Source organism: Sminthopsis crassicaudata, chromosome 2 (assembly GCF_048593235.1).
Source record: "Sminthopsis crassicaudata isolate SCR6 chromosome 2, ASM4859323v1, whole genome shotgun sequence".
Lineage (NCBI taxonomy): Eukaryota > Metazoa > Chordata > Mammalia > Dasyuromorphia > Dasyuridae > Sminthopsis > Sminthopsis crassicaudata.
Genome location: NC_133618.1, coordinates 319852114 through 319869991, shown reverse-complemented (window position 1 = coordinate 319869991; position 17878 = coordinate 319852114). Strand labels below are relative to the sequence as shown.

General features: G+C 37.3%; 1 protein-coding gene and 1 long non-coding RNA gene across 3 annotated transcripts in view; one reads left to right on the top strand and one right to left on the bottom strand.

Moving 5' to 3' along the window:
• On the bottom strand, nt 1–7142 carry LOC141556284 (uncharacterized). Of its 2 annotated transcripts, XR_012486482.1 has the most exons (3): nt 7055–7142; nt 3244–3458; nt 1–2997 (listed from the first exon to the last, which is right to left on the bottom strand). It is a non-coding gene; the product is annotated as an uncharacterized LOC141556284 (long non-coding RNA). The 2 variants fall into 2 exon arrangements; XR_012486481.1 differs by having other exon boundaries at nt 1–3458.
• COX16 (cytochrome c oxidase assembly factor COX16) overlaps nt 7108–17878 on the top strand; it is a 127794-nt gene continuing 117023 nt past the window's right edge. Inside the window, exon 1 of the mRNA XM_074290166.1 lies at nt 7108–7310. Coding sequence (XP_074146267.1) covers nt 7242–7310 — 69 coding nt within the window. The 5' untranslated portion in view covers nt 7108–7241. The remainder of the gene's footprint in view (nt 7311–17878) is intronic.

Below are 17878 nucleotides of genomic sequence, written 5' to 3'. Positions count from 1 at the left end.
TTCTTTTTTTTTTTTTTTTTTTTTTTTTTTTGGTCATAGCTTTCGGGTAGTTGAATTATTTTTATATTTTCTCTTCTGATCTATTCTCTAGATTTGTTATTTTTCTTATAAAATGTTTCATATTCTGTTCTATTTTTTTTCTTCTTCATATTCTGTTTTGTTATTTCTTGGTCTCTCAGTTTCACTGGCTTCCTCTTGTCTAATTCTAATTTTCAAAGAGCTATTTTTATCTTTGAAACTCTGTATCAACTTTTCTAATTGGCTAACCTTTTCCATCTTATAATCTGGTTTTTCTTGGGTAATTTTTATTTTATTTTTTTGTTTTTCCTCAGCATCTCTCATTTGATTTTAAAATTCTTTTTAAAGTTCTTCTATAAATTCTCTCTGGGAAGAGAGCTATTTAACATTATTCTTTAGAAGAACTTTTTTTTTTTTTTTTTTTTTTTTTTTTTTTTTTACATCATTGTTCTCCTCTAAAGATGAACCCAAGTCTTCCTTATTCCCAGGTAAATTTTTATGCTTGGTCTTTCTTTCTTGCTAGTTCATTTTTTTTTTTTTTTTTAATGAGAAGTATTAGTGTAAGCACCTCTCATTGTGGCTGGGGGATAAATTGTGTTTCTAGCTTCAGCTTTCCTCTCTGACTTGGAACCCCAAACCAAAAGCTCCAACCTCCTGCAAGTGCCCACAGTCAGCATCATTTCTGCCCCATTGCTTCTGCACTCAGCAGGTGTGCTGGTTCCTTCTAGCCCAGGGCTTTGTCTGTGTAGCATAGTTAGGCTTGTGTTCCTAATCAGCTGAGATTCCCTCTTTCTGGACTCAGATACCAACTCCATACATAGTCTGTGAGGTAAAAGTTTCTGTGGCTCCAGCTAAACCTAGCTAGCTCCGAGGGTCTCTATTTGGTGTTTTTATGGAGCTAGCCTGGAGATGTTTGCACTTCATACTGGTTAATGCCCAGCCTGGGGTCTTTCTTTGGGTCTTCTTGGGGTATATCAGGAGGATTCCTGTTCTGCCTCAAGTCTTCTTGAGTTTTCATCAATGTTTGCCCTAGATGCAAATTTGTTGATTGTGGAGAAAATCTGAAGAGCTTAAAATTTACTGACTTACTCGGCCATCTTCCCAGAATCCTTTCTCCCAATTCCGTTTTTAAAGAATTTCTTTTATTAGTGAATTTTTGGACACCTTTTTCCATTTGGCCAATTTTTCTTGCCATTTATCCTATTCTGTTTTTTAAGGTATTTTTGCTTCAGTATTTTTTTTTTTTTTTGGTACCCCCTTTACTAAGATATTGACTCTTTTTTCAAAATGTTTTTGCACCACTGTCATTTCTTTTACTATTTTTTTCTATCTCTTTTATTTGATTTTAAAAATCCTTTTTTAATTTTTCCAGGAATTCTTTTTATACCTCAGGCCAATTCACATTTTTCTTTGAGGATTTGAATATAGTAGTTTTGACTTTGCTGCCTTCCAAGTTTATGTTCTGATTTTCTGTCACCATGGTCAGGAATTTTTGTTTGTTTGTTTGTTTGTTCATTTTCCCAGCTATTTAAAAAAAAAACTTTTAACTTTATATCAAATTTCTGTATCTGGGGGTGGGAGGCACTATCCAAAGCTTCAAGATTTTTGATCAATTGTTTTCAAAAGTAATTTTGGGAGTCTGCAATCTTTCAATTCTTCTAAGGTGGTAATGACTTAAAGAGAGATGCATTTAGTACTCTTCTAGCCTGTGAGTGACCTCAAACACTCTTTTCTGTCTTGGAACTGTGACCAGGGTGCCTGATCTTCTGCAGTCACAAGTTCTGTTGTGCTATTGCTTCTTCTTACCCTAGGATTGCCACTCAGGACCATGCCCTAGGCACGAGTAATGCAACAGAATCTTTCACCAAGTGGCAACAATGGGACTCCTATAATTTTCTTTTAATCATATGTCAGAACCCTTTATTTTCTGTGGGGTGAGATCTTCAGAAGCAGCTGCTGCCACCACTGATTTAGTAACTCCCAAGGCCTGCTGCTAGTTTCCTATGGTATAGACTGTGCTGGTGCAAGCCAGTATTCTACTCTTATTTTACTGCATTAGACCTGCCCACCTTCTAAGTAGGGTTGGGCTAGAAAATTGTTTCATCTTGTCCTTTTGTGGTTCTGTTACTCTAGAATTTGTTTTGAAACATTACTTATAGTTATTTAGAGGGTGTTTGGGAAACCTCAGACAGGTTCCTGCCTTTATTCTACCATCTTAGTTCTACCCCTCCCCTCAGCCTCTATTTCAATAACTCCCATTGAAGGAGTTATTGATATACAATATATACAATATCTGGTTATATTCTGATATAGTATCTGACATATACAATCTGATATAAACCATTTTATTTTTGGCTAATGTTAGAATTTCTTTCCTCACATCGATAAACCTGCCTTTTTGGAACTATGCAGAATATCCCAAATCTATCATTTAGATGTCAACCTTTCAGATATTTGAACACAGCTATTATGTCTGTGTCCCATCTTTTCCAGGCCATGCATTCTATATTTATCCATCTGAATCTTATATATATATAATATGACTTCCAATTCCTTTACCATCAAGGTCAGTTTTATCTGGATCCAGTTTATTGTTATTATTCTAAAAATGTGGCATTTAAAACTAGATACAAAATTCAAGATATGGTTTGACTAGGGTTGATCATATGGTGGGAATATCAATCAATAAACATTTATAAAGAGCTTATAGTATCTGACTATGCTAGGGGTAAAGGCAAAAATGAGACTGTCCTTTCCTTCAAGGATTTGATAAATCAACATTAATATATAAATATATGAAAATAAATACAAATTAATACAAAATAGTACAGTGGGATGGGGAAGCTAGGTACTACAATGGATAGAGTACTGGGCCTGAAGTCAGCAAATCTCATCTTCCTGGCGTCAAACATTTACTAGTGTGATCCTGGTCAAGTCATTTAACCCTGTTTACTTCAGTTTGTTAATTTGTCAAATGACCTGGAGAAGGAAATGAAAAATTATTCCAATATCTCTGCTAAAAAGCAACAACAAAAAAACAACAAAAATGACAGAAATGACTAAACAACCACATAGTGGAGTGAAGAGGCTTTGGCAGCCATAGGAAAAAGCTTCATGTAAAAGATAGCTGAGCATTCCAGGGATTCCAAGAGAAAGAGGTGAGTATTTCAGGCTTAGAACACAGCCAGTGTAAAAGAAAGAAACAAACATTTACATAGCACTTACTATGTGCCAGGTACTGCACAAGGTGTTTCACAAATATTATTCAATCTTCACAACAATCCTGAGAGATAGCTGCTCTTATTGTTCTGTCTTATAATTCAGGAAATCGAGGCAAACAGGATCACATAGCTACTGTATCTGAAGCTGAATTTTGTCTGTTTTCCTGATTCAAATTCCAGTGTTCTGTCTACTTCACTCCTAGCTGCCTAGGTGAAAGCCTAGAAACAAAAGATGGAGAATAATGGGAGGGAAACGCCAAGAAATCCACTTTGGCTGGATCAAAAAAATGTGTTAAATGGAGTAACAAATACAGAGATGGAAAAGGTAGATTACAGCAAGGTTATCAAGTGCTTTAAATGTTCTGGAAACTACCTCATTTTTCATGTAACCGAACTCTAACAGATTTTTCTGGCTATCATACCACATTGTTGACTTGTAGTTCACTAGAACCCTAAGATATTTTTCACAAATCTCTACCCTTGAGGAGCTAACATTTTGCTAGGGGAACACAACACACACGCTATGTAAATATAAATGTGGGCAGTTAGATGGATAGAATGTTGGGGATGAAATTGGAAAGATCTGAGTTCAAATCAGCCTCAGACACTTACTAGCTTATGGCCAAATCACTTAACCCTGTTTGCCTCAATTTCCTTATGTATAAAATGAATTATAGAAGGAAATGGCAAACCATATTATTATCTCTGACAAGAAAACTACCAATGGGATCACAAAGAGTCATACATGATTGAAATGACTGAAAATAACAAAAACATAAAGTCATTTCAAGAGGGAGAGTGCACTAACAACTGAGGTTTCAGGAAAGCCTTTTGAAGGTGACACATGGGCTGTGTATTGGAGGAAACTAAGGATCATGAAAGATAGGTCTGAGAAGGCAGAACATTTTTGACATAGGAGATAGTTTATGCAAAGGTATAAATGTGGTATATTAAATGTTCTTTGTAGGGAATATCTAGTAGGCTAATTTCAATGCAATGAAAAGGACCTACTATTTAGTAACATTGGAAAGTTATGTGGGAGGCAGATTGTGGTAGCTTAAATGCCAACCTGAGGATTTATTTTATCTTCAAGACAATGGGGAACCATTGAAGATTTTTAAGATTGGGGGTTGGTTAAATTTGTGTTTTTGGAACATTAGTCTGATAACTGTGTAGAGGATGAGTTTAAAAGGAAAGATTTTTAAGCAGGCAGATCAGTTATAATAGGGTGAGAGACAATGAGGGTTTGAACTACAGTCGTAGCCATATGAAGAGAAAAGGATAAATTCAAGAGATGTCATAGAAATAGAACAAACAAGACTTGGTAACTAGGGTTAGATATGGGAATGGATATTGGGATGAGGGAAGAGTCAAGTGTAACATATAGTGGCATACCTGGGTGAATGAAAAATAATAGTACTTTCAGTAAAAATGGGAAGTTTGGAGGAGGTATGGGGTATAGCATCATAGACTTAATGCTTGAAGGGATCTTATAATCTTTCTTACCTTATAAATATATATTTATGGAGAGTTTTGTTGGGATTTCAAAAATATTTTCCTATGTTGGCAAGGAATAAGTATTGTCAGGAGTAACTATTCATTTCTGTATTCTAAATTTCCAGTGCTGGACCACAGGAATCACAGCCCTTGTCAAAATCTAGTTGCATCAAATGTGACACTTGAGTACATTAGCATAAAGAAAGCTCCCTCTAGTGGATACTTAAGAGCTAAAAAATCCTTATTTAAAAGCAAGAGATTGACTTTATTTCAGGTTTCTGGCTTGACTATCAGTTTTTTTGCACTTGCAGGATCAGTCTAACACATAACACTGCTCAAAAAGAATGATGACTGCAGGAATTTGTTCAGCTATCACAGACTGGATTTGTTAAATGAGCTAACAGAGAGCAGGGCCTTTACATTGGAGACAGACCAAGTATTGAGGAGGGCAGAAGAGGTGGGAAAGCCCAGTCCATGAGGCTTCATTGCAAAATGAGTCTCATTTGGACATGGTGGTGGTGATGTCCAGGACCGCCTGAGCTCATGATTAGAATAGAAGCTCTTTGAGAGCAGAGGCTCTTCAATTTGTAACCCTACTATGCAGGCACAGTACTTACACCTAAAACATGGTTAATAAATGCTTGCTGGCTTGATTCATTCACTATGTGGGGCTCCAGATGTCTGGAGAAGGAAATATTGTATTCTTGAGAGGTTACTCATCCTTCCTAGCCTGACTTCTCTTCCCACCCACCCCACCATCTCAAACGGTTTGAAATCTGTTCTCCTCAAATCTAAAGTGCATGTCACACTCTATTTGGAGTTTTGCTTCCTGATTGCAAACTCAAAGAAGTAATAGTCATTCCCACCTCACCCAATTTCTCTCTGGTGGCAAGAAGCAGAAGCAGACTAGAATTTTCCCATATTGCTTCCCCGGGGTTTTGAAAGATGAAATCATGAACTTTAACATATTTAACATGTATTGGTCAACCTGCCATCTGGGGGGGGAGGGGGAAGGAGGGGAAAAATTAGAACAAAAGGTTCGACAATTATCAATGTTGTAAAATTATCCATGCATATATCTGGTAAATAAAAACTATAAAAAAAAAGAGAGATGAAATCATACACTATGCAAAGAAAACCTGTCTGTGGTCCCACGGTGGGTCTATGATAAGTCAAAGTTCATCATTATTATTATCATCATAATAATTTTTATATCATTATCACTATTCCTAAGGAGTTGTATTTGGAGAGGTAGTGTGACTGTGAAAAGAATTATTGTAATATAGACACTAATTTGTATTCTGCATAAAAGTAATAAGTGGGAAAGAGTAAACCTAATACAGATATACATATATTCACATGTATACTTGCATACACACATTTATATAGCTAGCCATTTTTTAATTTCTTGTTTCTCCCTCCCCCCAAAAATATGTGCTTAGGGGGGGGGGTCTGGACTAAATTAAAAGTCCACGTTATACTAAGTATCTGTGTAAAGGTAAGCAGCTTAATTTCTCTGTAGTAGTGCTATATAAATGCCAGCTACTCCAATTCTCTTTCTCTCTCTCTCTTTCTCTCTCTCCTCTCTCTCTCTCTCTCTGTTTTTCTCTCTCTGTCTCTCTGTCTCTCTGTCTGTCTCTCTCTCTCTCTTTCTCTCTCTCCCCTTTCTCTCTCTCTCTCTCTCTCTTTCTCTCTCTCTCTCTCTCTCTCTCTCTCTCTCCCTCCCTCCCTCCCTCCCTCCCTCCCTCCCTCCCTCCCTCCCTCCCTCCCTCCCTCTCTCTCTCTCTCTCTCTCTCTCTCTCTCCCTCCCTCCCTCCCTCCCTCCCTCCCTCCCTCCCTCCCTCCCTCCCTCCCTCTCTCTCTCTCTCTCTCTCTCTCTCTCCTCTCTGTCTCTGTCTCTCTGTCTCTCTCTCTCTCTATATATATATATATATGGGCAGCTAGGTGGCGCAGTGGATAGAGCACCAGCCTTGAATTCAGGAGGACCTGAGTTCAAATCTGGCCTCAGACACTTAACACTTCCTAGCTGTGTGACCCTGGGCAAGTCACTTAACCCCAGCCTCAGAAAAGGAAAATACATACATACATGCATATATATATAAAATCGTACAGAGAGGCTATACTAATTTTATTGCCCACTTTATTACTTGGTGCTTAATAAATGTTTCTTAAAGAAATAGGAGCAATAGCCTGGGTTTAGTTGTGACCCGGCGCAGGCTTTATACAAAATTAGGTAGGAACTAAAGGGAACTAAAGTATTGTGCTCCTGCGCGTCTTCGAACACTGATTCGGACTGAACAACCCTTCCCCGGACTTACTACAATGAGTGTAGTGGCCTTCCCCGGAACGTAAAAGTCCTGGCTGACTTTTCTGGGCGGAAAGGATCTGGTACGGACTTGGTCCCGCACCCGGAAGTTCCGAGGGAATGCCGGAGTGCAAGGACTCCTTTATTTATGAACGGATTAGTCGGGCGGAGGCTCCCAAGCTGAAAGAAGAAAGGAAGTCATGTTTGCTCCTACAGTGAGGCGGGCTCTGAAGAAAAGCAAGACGCTGCGCTACGGTGTACCCATGATGGTGAGTGCAAGCGGAAGGTGACTAAGGACTGGAGAGCTCTAACTTGTACATTGAGAGAGAATGGCTCTTCCGGACAAGGAGAGGGCTGGGGCGGGACTTCTGGAGAAGGTTAGACGAGGTGGGGCTTCCGGAGTGATGGAGGACTGGGGCGGGGCTTCCAGAGAGTGGGAGGATTGGGGCGTGACTTCTGGAGAAGGTTAGACGGGGTGGGCTTCCGGAGTGGTGGAGGACTGGGGCGGGGCTTCCGGAGAGGGGGAGGACTGGGGCGTGACTTCTGGAGAAGGTTCGACGGGGCGGGGCTTCCGGAGAGGGGGAGGACTGGGGCGTGACTTCTGGCGAAGGTGTGGGCGGGCAGGTTCTCCGGGGAGGTGGGGGCGGGACGGAGATGGTAGAGGCCTAGAGGCAGAAGGAGGGATTCCTGAAAGAGGCGGTGAGGTTGGTGGTTGAAGATTTCCGAAATGGGAATAAAACCGGCGTCATCCTGTGGGAGGGGAAGCTAGCCAGCGAAAGGAGCTGCGGGGCTGAGGCTCCTGAAGCTTCCTTCCAAGGCTCCCTAATTTATTTCTACCCTAGGAGGAGCTAGTGGCTCAGTGGAGTCTGGAAGACGCTAGTTCAAATCCCTTCTTAGACACAGCCTGTGGAAAACAGCTTCTGTCTCAAGTTTTCCTGTACTATCAAACAGACATAATAATGTCACCTACTCCTTAGGGTAGCCGTGAGGCTCAAAAGCGATATTTGTAGTGGCGCATAACTAGGTACTTAATGAATGTTTCCTGAATTTAATTTGTAAAGCACTTGTGGCGGAAGGTGCACATAGGTGCGTTTTTAAATGCTTATTTCTTTCTAACCTCTTTTTGGGAATGACTGAATTTAGTCCAACATTTATTAGTTACCTATATTGCCAGCCAAACCCTGGAGATACAAAGGCAAAAACAACTCCAGCTCTATGAACTGGTCCAAGTTTTAGAAGTGGGGAATGAGACTTTGTACATCTATTTATGCACTCATTCTTTATTAGAGCTGTATGTAGACAGACTTCCACATGCCCAGTATGAAGGAGCTTCTGTAGACAATATGTTATATATACTTGGGGCAATCAGTTTCCAGGTGGTGGGGGTTTGACTTTCCCCATGACTTTTGTACCTCATTCCCTATCTCCCTTCTAGTATCTTCTACTATGAGTCATCCTCAACTCTTTGTTCAGGCAGTCAACAAGCTTTTATTAAGTACCCACTAAATGTGTGATACTGTGATAAAAGCTGGAAAACAAAAGCAAATTATTAATTGATATTTTTTATTCCTGAAGACAACACCCTGCATCACTTACTGAGATATTAAAAATTCTGGGAACAAGCCACATCTTATTCCAGAAGTTCTTAACCTTTTTGGTGTGTTGTGGACCTCTTTGGAAGTCTGGTGAAAGTTATGGCCTTTTCTGAAAGTGATGAGGAGAAACTGAGGCTTTAAGCCGAGATGGATCGGCTCTTTTTCTGGTGGTGTGATTACCTCTCTCTCCTTCCCCAAAGTACCCAGGGGCAGTCTGGTTAGCGAATGAATTCACTACTCAATGCTGTGTTAAAACAAAGTCTTTATTGATAATAAAGGGATAGACCGGCATTTGGCTTCTAGAAAGGCCAAACTGCCTGGCAGGGGGACACCAGTTGGCGGGCACAAGGCAAGGATACTGAGAGCGAGGAATACAATTTTAGAAATTCTTTTTATACATAATCAGGGTCCTTGTATAGAGATGTTATCCAAGAGGTTCCGGAGATATTTGTAAATAAGACAGGAATTTCATTTGTGTCTCAAGTTATCTCCTTTAACCCCTCCTAAGACAGGAATTTCTTGTTAGTTATTTGTATCTTGGGCTATCTCTTTTTGACCTTATTAAAAGTAATGCTTTTAAATACATAAAAATACATAAAATTATATGGAAATATGTTATCAGAATACAAAATTAAAAAACACAGCTATGGACCCCAGATTAAGAACATGCATTGTATTTATGTCTATGGCCCTCATTGTTTCCTACATAATAAGTGTAGCTTCATAATAAATGATTGTTAAATAATTTTCCAGTTCTGTCTGACTCTTTGTGACCCCATTAGGGATTTTCTTAGGGATTTTCTTGGTAAAAATACATTTCCTTCTCCAGCTCATTTTACCAAAGAGGAAATTTAGACAAAGAATTAAGTGACATGCCCAGGGTCACACTGCTAGAGTCGGAGGTCAGATTTGAACTCTGCAAAATGAGTCTTCTGATTCCAGTCTGAATGATATTTTGTACACTATGGAGCCACCTAGCTGCCCAGGGTCTGGTATAATAATGACAAAAGAAAACCACTTTGGTTTTTGCAGTAAAAGATTGAATTCAATCTAGTAAGATAAATTACTTTGAATTTCTTGTTAAGCCTAAGAACCAAGGACAATTATAGTATTTTATGTTTCACAGTCTACTCCTACTGGGTAAACTTGTAGGTCAAGGAGAACTGTTCTCCTGCTCCCTCCACCCCTCCCACTCTCTGGCTGTTAATAAACAAATCAGGGCTCCTTGAGGACTGGGACCTTTCTGTTTATCTTTGTTATCTCTCTCTGGACTTGGCACTGTTCTTTGCACAACTAAACTCTTAAGTGCTTGCTGAAAAGATGTAATTAGTGAGTGTTTCTGTTCTTGTGTCTGGAACATATTTTAATTATTCTACCTACTCCTGCCATTCATCAAACTGGTCTCTTCTGTTGTTATAGCTCAGTAGAGAAATGCTTCTTCTTGTCCTTCCTTCCCTCCCTTCTAGATTTTCAAACAAGGGGAAAAAAGTGGTTGTTAGGAATCATTTCATGTCATTTTGTATATAAAATTGTTTAATGAAGCTGATGAAAATGTGATAGATTGGGCCCTTATGTCACATAAGATTTTTCATTTTGCTTTGTAAACTTTAGCCTTCTTTGTATATCTAATTAATTATATTAACTCTGTTCTATTTATCTGCATATCCACCAAATCAACCTCCCCCCCTCCAAAAAAAAAAAAAAAAGATTGATTCAGCTCAAAATATCATCAGCTATTTTTAAGTAATGGTGCCATGGATAAAAGAAGTCTGTTACAGGAAATACAGATGAATTCTATAGTGACTTCAGAGGGGGATTGGATTGCAGTGGTTTTCAAGTTTCTATATGTTTCTCTAGATTCCTTGAAAGTGGTCATGCCACATATGATTATGTTTGTGTACACTAACCTGCTACCTTGGGGATACTGAAGAATGAAAAATTGTAAGAAAAAGCATGATAGCCTTAAATTTTTTTTTGAGCAAATGATGCATTAGGAAAGCAAATGAATGTTTTCTGTATTGCACAAAATGCAATTGAGGTTTCCCCCTTTTTCCAGTTTCTTCAAAAATTTGGAAATATAAGACAGAACAAAGTCTTGGTTGATGATAGGCAAGAGAGTCATTAAGATACAAAATTGTCATTGTTGATGAATTTGAGGTTGTTTGATAACAGAAAGGTAAATTCTGGTTCATTTTCCTTCTTTTAAACAAGTATAACTGTTTTTTACCCCCTGAGGCAATTGGGGTTAAGTGACTTCCCAGGGTCATAGAGCTAGGAAGTATTATCTGAGGTCAGATTTCAACTCTCTTCCTCCTAACTTTAGGACTAATCCCTCTATCCACCGTGCCACCTAGCTGTCCCAGGAGAATAACTGTTTAAAAAAAAAAAAAAAAAAAAAGTTCTTCCTAATTTAATAGAAAGAAAAAAACCTAGTCCACGAAGTACGGCAACCTTTAAACATGAATCAATCTCAACATTATCTGGGTCTTGTTATTATTCTCTGTTCTGGGAACATGCAACTTTAAGTGAATATGGAAAAGTTTAATTTGGAATTTGATATAATTTTGGAATTAATTAAATTGGAATTTGAATTTAAACTGAAAACTTGTGTGATCTAAAATCAATTTCAGAAGAATTGAGAAAATAAATTTTACTCTGATTGCATTTTTAATTGGTTCTATTTTATATTCTCTCTAACATGTTGTAAAATAGCCTTGTGGAGTTTTGATTATCTGAGGAGAAACTCTTTTTATTGGTAACTGCTAACTTTACCAATAAAGCTATTGTGCTTGGAACTTTGTCTCAGTTTATTTTAATTTTCAAACAGAGCAGACCCTACAGAAATGCAATGCTGAAACTGCTGTCTTAAAAAATAAAAATGAAAGTTGGTGCCTCTTTAAGATTTGGAATGCTTTATTAATAGAAGAAAGAAGGGTAATCATGAAAAAGCAAACCACAGAGAAAAGACATCAAATGAAATAGATAGCTGAAGTGTCCCTTTTCCCAGCATTTAATTTATGTATGATTAGTATGAAGCCTTCAAGGTTGATAATGGATAAATCCTAATACCTGAACTTTTTGGCAACTGAGACAAATGCCTAGTGACTTGACTGGGTGAAATGTTAATTTTGGTTCTCATATTGACATAGAGGTATCATTTCACTTAGAAAACCTTGACTTGGAGCAGGAAATTTAGCCAAGAATAGTACTCTGAGTGGGTCAGGACCAAGAAGTGACCTCAGAGCTGGGTCACAGGAAGATATGAGCCTTTTGTATCTAGTCAATAAACATTCCAGAAAGATATATTTAATCCATATTAACACCAAAAAAAGTCAAATAATTTCCTATAGAATTCAGATTTAGGATTTCTGTTTTGCTGTAAGAATTTTGCTTTGGCAGCCTGAAAGAAGAAGAACTAGCAGAGGAACAACCCATTTAGTAGAAGTGGCTGAGAAATAGATCAACTTGCCCATTTGAGAAATATTCTGCAGATTGGCCCTGAGGGGGCCAATGGGCATCAGGGCCTGAAATCTGGGCTTGTAAATTGTCCTAGGCATTAATCATGTTATAATCCTTTTGGGATAGTGTTTCTTTCCTCTCTCCTCACCCTCTATTCCCATCTGCATCCCTGGGAGAAGATATTTGTGGGGGAATATTTTGTTGTTATTCTTGCTTTACCTTTGATTTAGTTAATATATTTGATTGAGTTACTGGGTTCATTTTGTGTGTTTGTAAAATGGGAAACCTACCAATTCAAAAGCTCTGGAACTATAGTTGGGAGTAGTAGGAATGCAGTCCCCACTTCCACTTTTCATTCCCTTGTTGGTTTAGGGTTAATTTCAGGAGCATGAAAGAGTAAATTTTAGTAATATTGCAGACTCTCTGGAAAACCCTAACCTTTTGGCATATATTTAAGATGGGTTAAAGAATCAACCCAGAGACAGAAGAGTCAAGGTTGTCATCAAACCCTGTGCTATATATAAAGCAAAACAAAACAAAACAAATATTCAAGCTGAATATATTTTAATGGAGATTTACAGCTTCATATGCTGTTCCTTTTTTCTGTTTCAAGAAATGTTTATATTTGTTAATGTTCATGATAATAAGTAATTTTTTTTAAAAGATAAGATTTATTCCTTTTCCTAATGCTTGCCCTTTGGGAAAATTGTGAAGACTGTTTTTTCCCCTCCTGAGGCAATTGGGGTTAAGTAACTTGCCCAGAGTCACCCAGCTAGGAAGTGTTAAGTGTTTGAGGAAAGATTTGAACTCAGGTCCTCCTGACTTCAGGGCTGGTGCTGGAGCATTAAATTTTTTTTTTTTTAAAGAAATTTGTTTTGTAAATAAAGTCTTTAGAACAAGCTTCAGACATTCTTCTATTCATAAGAAACATCATGGTACACAGCTCTTATGATGAGATGCTATAATCACTAGATTTTATTCCTTCAGTGACAAAAGACTTTTTTGTGTAATCACTCTTGTCATTTTGGAGGCCTACAATTTGAAAGGACTCAGTTCTATAATCGAAATCACAAGTTTCAATCTGTGACTGCTTTTGTGCTCAAAATCTTCATGTATCATAAAGTATGAGAACCAAGTTAGAAAGCTTTCAGCAAAGAAAGTGATATAAAAGGTTCTAGTTGAGTTCATTATTTTGTGTGTGAGTGTGTGTGTGTGTGTGTGTGTGGCAATTGTGGTTATGTGATTTTCCCAAGGTCACACATAGCTAGGAAGTATAATATATCAATTTCATGATAGCATGCTTGCCTGGGTTCTGGACAATGGACAATGCTCTTGAGCTTTCCAAGTCACTGTTGGAGTTAAACAAACCCTGTGTGCTTGCTCCCATGCTTTTTATTTTATTAAAAAAAATTTAAATAAAAATTTTTTAACAATAGCTTTTTATTTTCAAAATGCATGCAAAGATAGTTTTCAACATTCACCCTCCCCTAGACTGCAAGAAACCCAATATAGGTTAAACATGTGCAATTCTTCTAAACATATTTCCACGTTTATTATGCCAAAAAAAAAAAAAAAAAACAGATCAAAAAGGAAAAAAAAGAGAGGAAAAAAAGCAATCAAACAACAACAATAAAAAATAAAAATAGTATGTTCGGATCCACATTCAGTCCTCACGGTCCTTTCTGGGTGCAGATGGCTTTCTCCATCACAAGTCTATTGGAATTGTCCTGAATCACCTCATGATTGAAAAGAGAAGTCCATCACAGTTGATCATCACATAATCTTATTGTTACTGTGTACAATGTTTCCTGGTTCTACTTACTTCACTCAACATCAGTTCACGTAAGTCTCTCCAGACCTTTCTGAAATCATCCTGTTGATTGTTTCTTGTGAAACAACAATATTCCATTCCATTCATATACTATAAGTTATTAAGCCATTCCCCAACTGATGGGCATCTACTCAGTTTATACTTCCTTGCCACTACAAAAAATGTCTGCTAAAACATTTTTGCACATTTAGATCCTTTTCCCTTTTTTATGAAATCTTTCTTCCATGCTTTTTAGCATGATATTTTCAGCCATATTGTCAAATGCCTTAAATGAGGGCAGGTCATGGAATCAAGGACAGCTACTTGCATTGATGATAAATTCATCAACTTAAAAAAGGCTACAAGGCAAAACTAAAGAGGAGGAGTTGGCGCATGATTTTTTTTTGTTATTTGCAGCTGAGATGCAACAAAGTATGGATTAATTTTCTGCTACTTGTGCTAATTTTAGCCTGCTAGTTAACACCAAGAAAATACAATCCTCCATCAGCCAGCATCACACCATCCATATGTAGAACCATCATTTACAACAAATGTGAAGTTTTGAATGCAATGGATAAGTTCATTTACCTTGGCAGTGTACTTTCCAGGGGCATCCACATTGAAAATGAGATTGGCACATATTGCCAGAGCTATGTCAGTATTTAGGAGGCTCTGAAGGAAAGTATGGAGAGGAGAGACTGACTGCCAAACTGAAGGCCTACAGAGCCATTGTGCTGAGCTCATTATTGTATGCTTGTGAAATCTAGATGGTATATTAGTGCCTTGCAGGGAAACTGCATCACTTCCATTTAATTATCTCAGGAAGATTCTGAAGATCGCCTGGCAATATAAGGTATCAGATTCTGAGGTCCTTTCTTGAACAAAACTAAACTAAAGCCTTCCAACTCTACTGCAGAGAGCACAGCTCTGTTGGGCTGGCCACATTGTTTCAAATGCCAAACATTACACTTGCCAAAAAGTCTATTTTATGAAGAACTCATAGAAGGCAAATGTTCATAAAGTGGTCAGAAAAGGTGATACAAAGACACTCTCAAGATTTCTTTTAAGAACTTTAGAATTGATTATATGACATGGGAGACATTGGCACAGGACTGCCCAGCATAGTGTGTCCTCATTGGAGAAGATGCTGTCCTCTATGAGCAAAACAGAATTGAATTAGCTTAGAAAAAACACGAGATGTGTGAAGTTAGAGAATCTACCCTAAATGTTCATAGGGATTATTTAGGTTTGACCTGTGGCAGAGGATTGTGAACTTGTATTGGTCTGATCAGCCACAGTAACTCAACTCTAATATAGTGATGTCATTTTGGTCCTCTTAGAGAATGAAGGACAGCAACCAACCAAGTTGAGTCCAGTTCCTGTTCAAAATACTCTAGCAAAGATACAGAAGGGAGCCAGTGGAAATAGTGATCCAATAAAACAAAAGAGAGATATCAGTAAATTCTTTCATCATTGCAATAGAAGATGGCTGGAAGCCTGAAGCTGGTCAGGGAGGAAGGGATGGAAGGGGCAGTAAATCCAATGGAAGTCTTATTTTTAGCTTCTTGATGCCACAGTAGCAGACAAAGTGAATTGCTGGCTGATTGTGAGTGAGACAGGACTGAGGCTAATTCTCATGTTGTCCAACAGAAAACAAGATTTGAAGCAAAGAAAGGACAGGTGCTTCTCCAGGCCAAGACTGAGGGAGAGGCCTGTGTTGGAGGATAAGGCACAGCTAACTTGTTGAAAATTTTGGCAGGACAGTGATATCTAAATTGCATAGGGAACAGGTCTAAGGGCTATTCAAGGAGAAGATCCTATTCTTGGCACAAAGTCCTAATCTGGAAATGGAAAACAGAGATATGAGTAAATAGGAAAACTAGGATTATAACACATTGAAGAAATACCATGGATAAAAAGAAGCCTAAGGAGGAAATCTAGAAGAAGAGTATAACTCCAAAATAAGTATAAATAGAGCTTCAGAAAAAAAGATTGGCCACAAAGATAAAGAAATGGAACAAGAGATTTTAAAAACTGGAATTAGAGCATTTGAGGAAAAAACTAAAGTAGAATATACTATTAAAGACAGAAGATGAAAAGAATGATTCAAATAGTGAACTTGAAAAATAGAATAAAGCAAATAGAACTCATTAATCCAATAAATAAGTTCTTGAACAAAGTACAAAAGCTGAAGTATTAGAAAAATATGGGCCAGCTAAATGGCTTAGTGGATAGAGTGCCAGCCCTGAAGTTAGGAGGATCTGAGTCCAAATCTAGCTTCAGACCCAATACTTCCTAACTGTGTGATATTAGGCAAGACACTTAACCCCAATTGCCTCAGCAAAAAAAGAAAAATAAAAAAGAAAAATATATGAAGCTAACCTAGGAAATAGAATGAAGAGGTAATTTAAGAAACAGCAAACTCTGAAAAACATTACCAAATTAAAGAATCTGAATAGAACATTTCAATGAATTGTTAAAGAATATTGTCCAGAACTGTTAGAACTTGAAGGAAAAGTGAAAATAGAAAGAATTAAAAGATTACCACCTGAATGAAACCAACCTTAACTCATTCAGTAGGATCAATAGAAATATTAAAAGAAGGGAAAGAAAATATAAGGCTAGTGGATCTGGATGTTGGGACTGAATGAAAAGAGGAAAGTAGGTACTCAGAAGTAGATTAGGCCAATTATAGATCACTGGTGATAATCCTGTTCCTTTTTCTTCCTCACTTTAGGATTCTTTGTAAAGAGAGGGCAGTGGGCAAAGAGGAAAAAAAAAAAGACAATTTATAGGAGGAGGCAATAATGATAGCTTTTATATGGCACTTTAGAGTTTTCACAGTGCTTTAATATGTTCTCTTATTTGATAATGCAGAGCAGTCATAACTGTGAACGTAAATGGGATGAACATATACATAAACATTAAGGGGGGGGGAATAACCAATTAGATGGCAGAATCCAGCAATGCTATTTATAAAAAAAAAAAAAAAAAGCTTAAACATAAAGATTCACATAGAACTAAAATGATGACCTAAAGTAAGATTTATTATATCTTAGGTGAATTCTCAAAAGATGTAGTGGGCATGGTTTTGAAAAAGGCATCAATAAAAAATAGATATATTTATTTAGAAAAATCATAATTTTACTTTATTGTAAAACAATACTTAATGTTTTTTAAACACATCATAGTCTCTTTTATTAGTCACCTTTTAAATGAACCTACTACAATTAGGATGTTTTTTAGAATTACGAAACTGGCACAACTGAATTATCTAAGTCTATATTATAAGAAATGATAACACCATTGGTAGAGTTTTTAAGTATTCAAACCTTTTGAGGATTAGTGTACCTTAAAATCACTTTAGAATGGTTTTGGTGTATTTTCTTTTTGTTAAAGCCAACTTTAAACTCTACCTCATTGTTTCTTACAATACACTAATATCCTATTACATTTATATGCTACAACTTTTCTTTTTAGCTATTCTTTAATGGACATTTACTTTGTAAAGTGTCTTTTACTACTGTGAAAAGTGTTGTTATAAATATTTGTTTGTAATGGAAGGTTGTTTTTTTTTTTTTTTTTTTTTTTTTGGTCATTGACCTCCTTGGGGTGTATGCCTGGCAATGGAATCACTGAGTCAAAGGGAATGGATATTTTAGTTATTTTCTTTGTATTGTGTAAAATTGCTTTCTAAAATTGTTGAACCAATACACTACCAGTGCCTTACCTTGCCTGTCTTTCAATTATTCCTCCTATGTATCCTTTCTCTGATCTTCTTTTCTACCCTCAACCCCGAGTTGAATTCAAATGTATCTATGATCTCTTCAATTGAAGAGTTCCATCCATTGATGCATATTACAGTCTATTTATGTCTACCCAGTCTCTGCAACTCATGTCCATGTTCTTCTCTAAGTCTGCAACAGGAAGAACTCATCTTTGCGTTTTCCTGACATCTTAAGCATTTCTCATA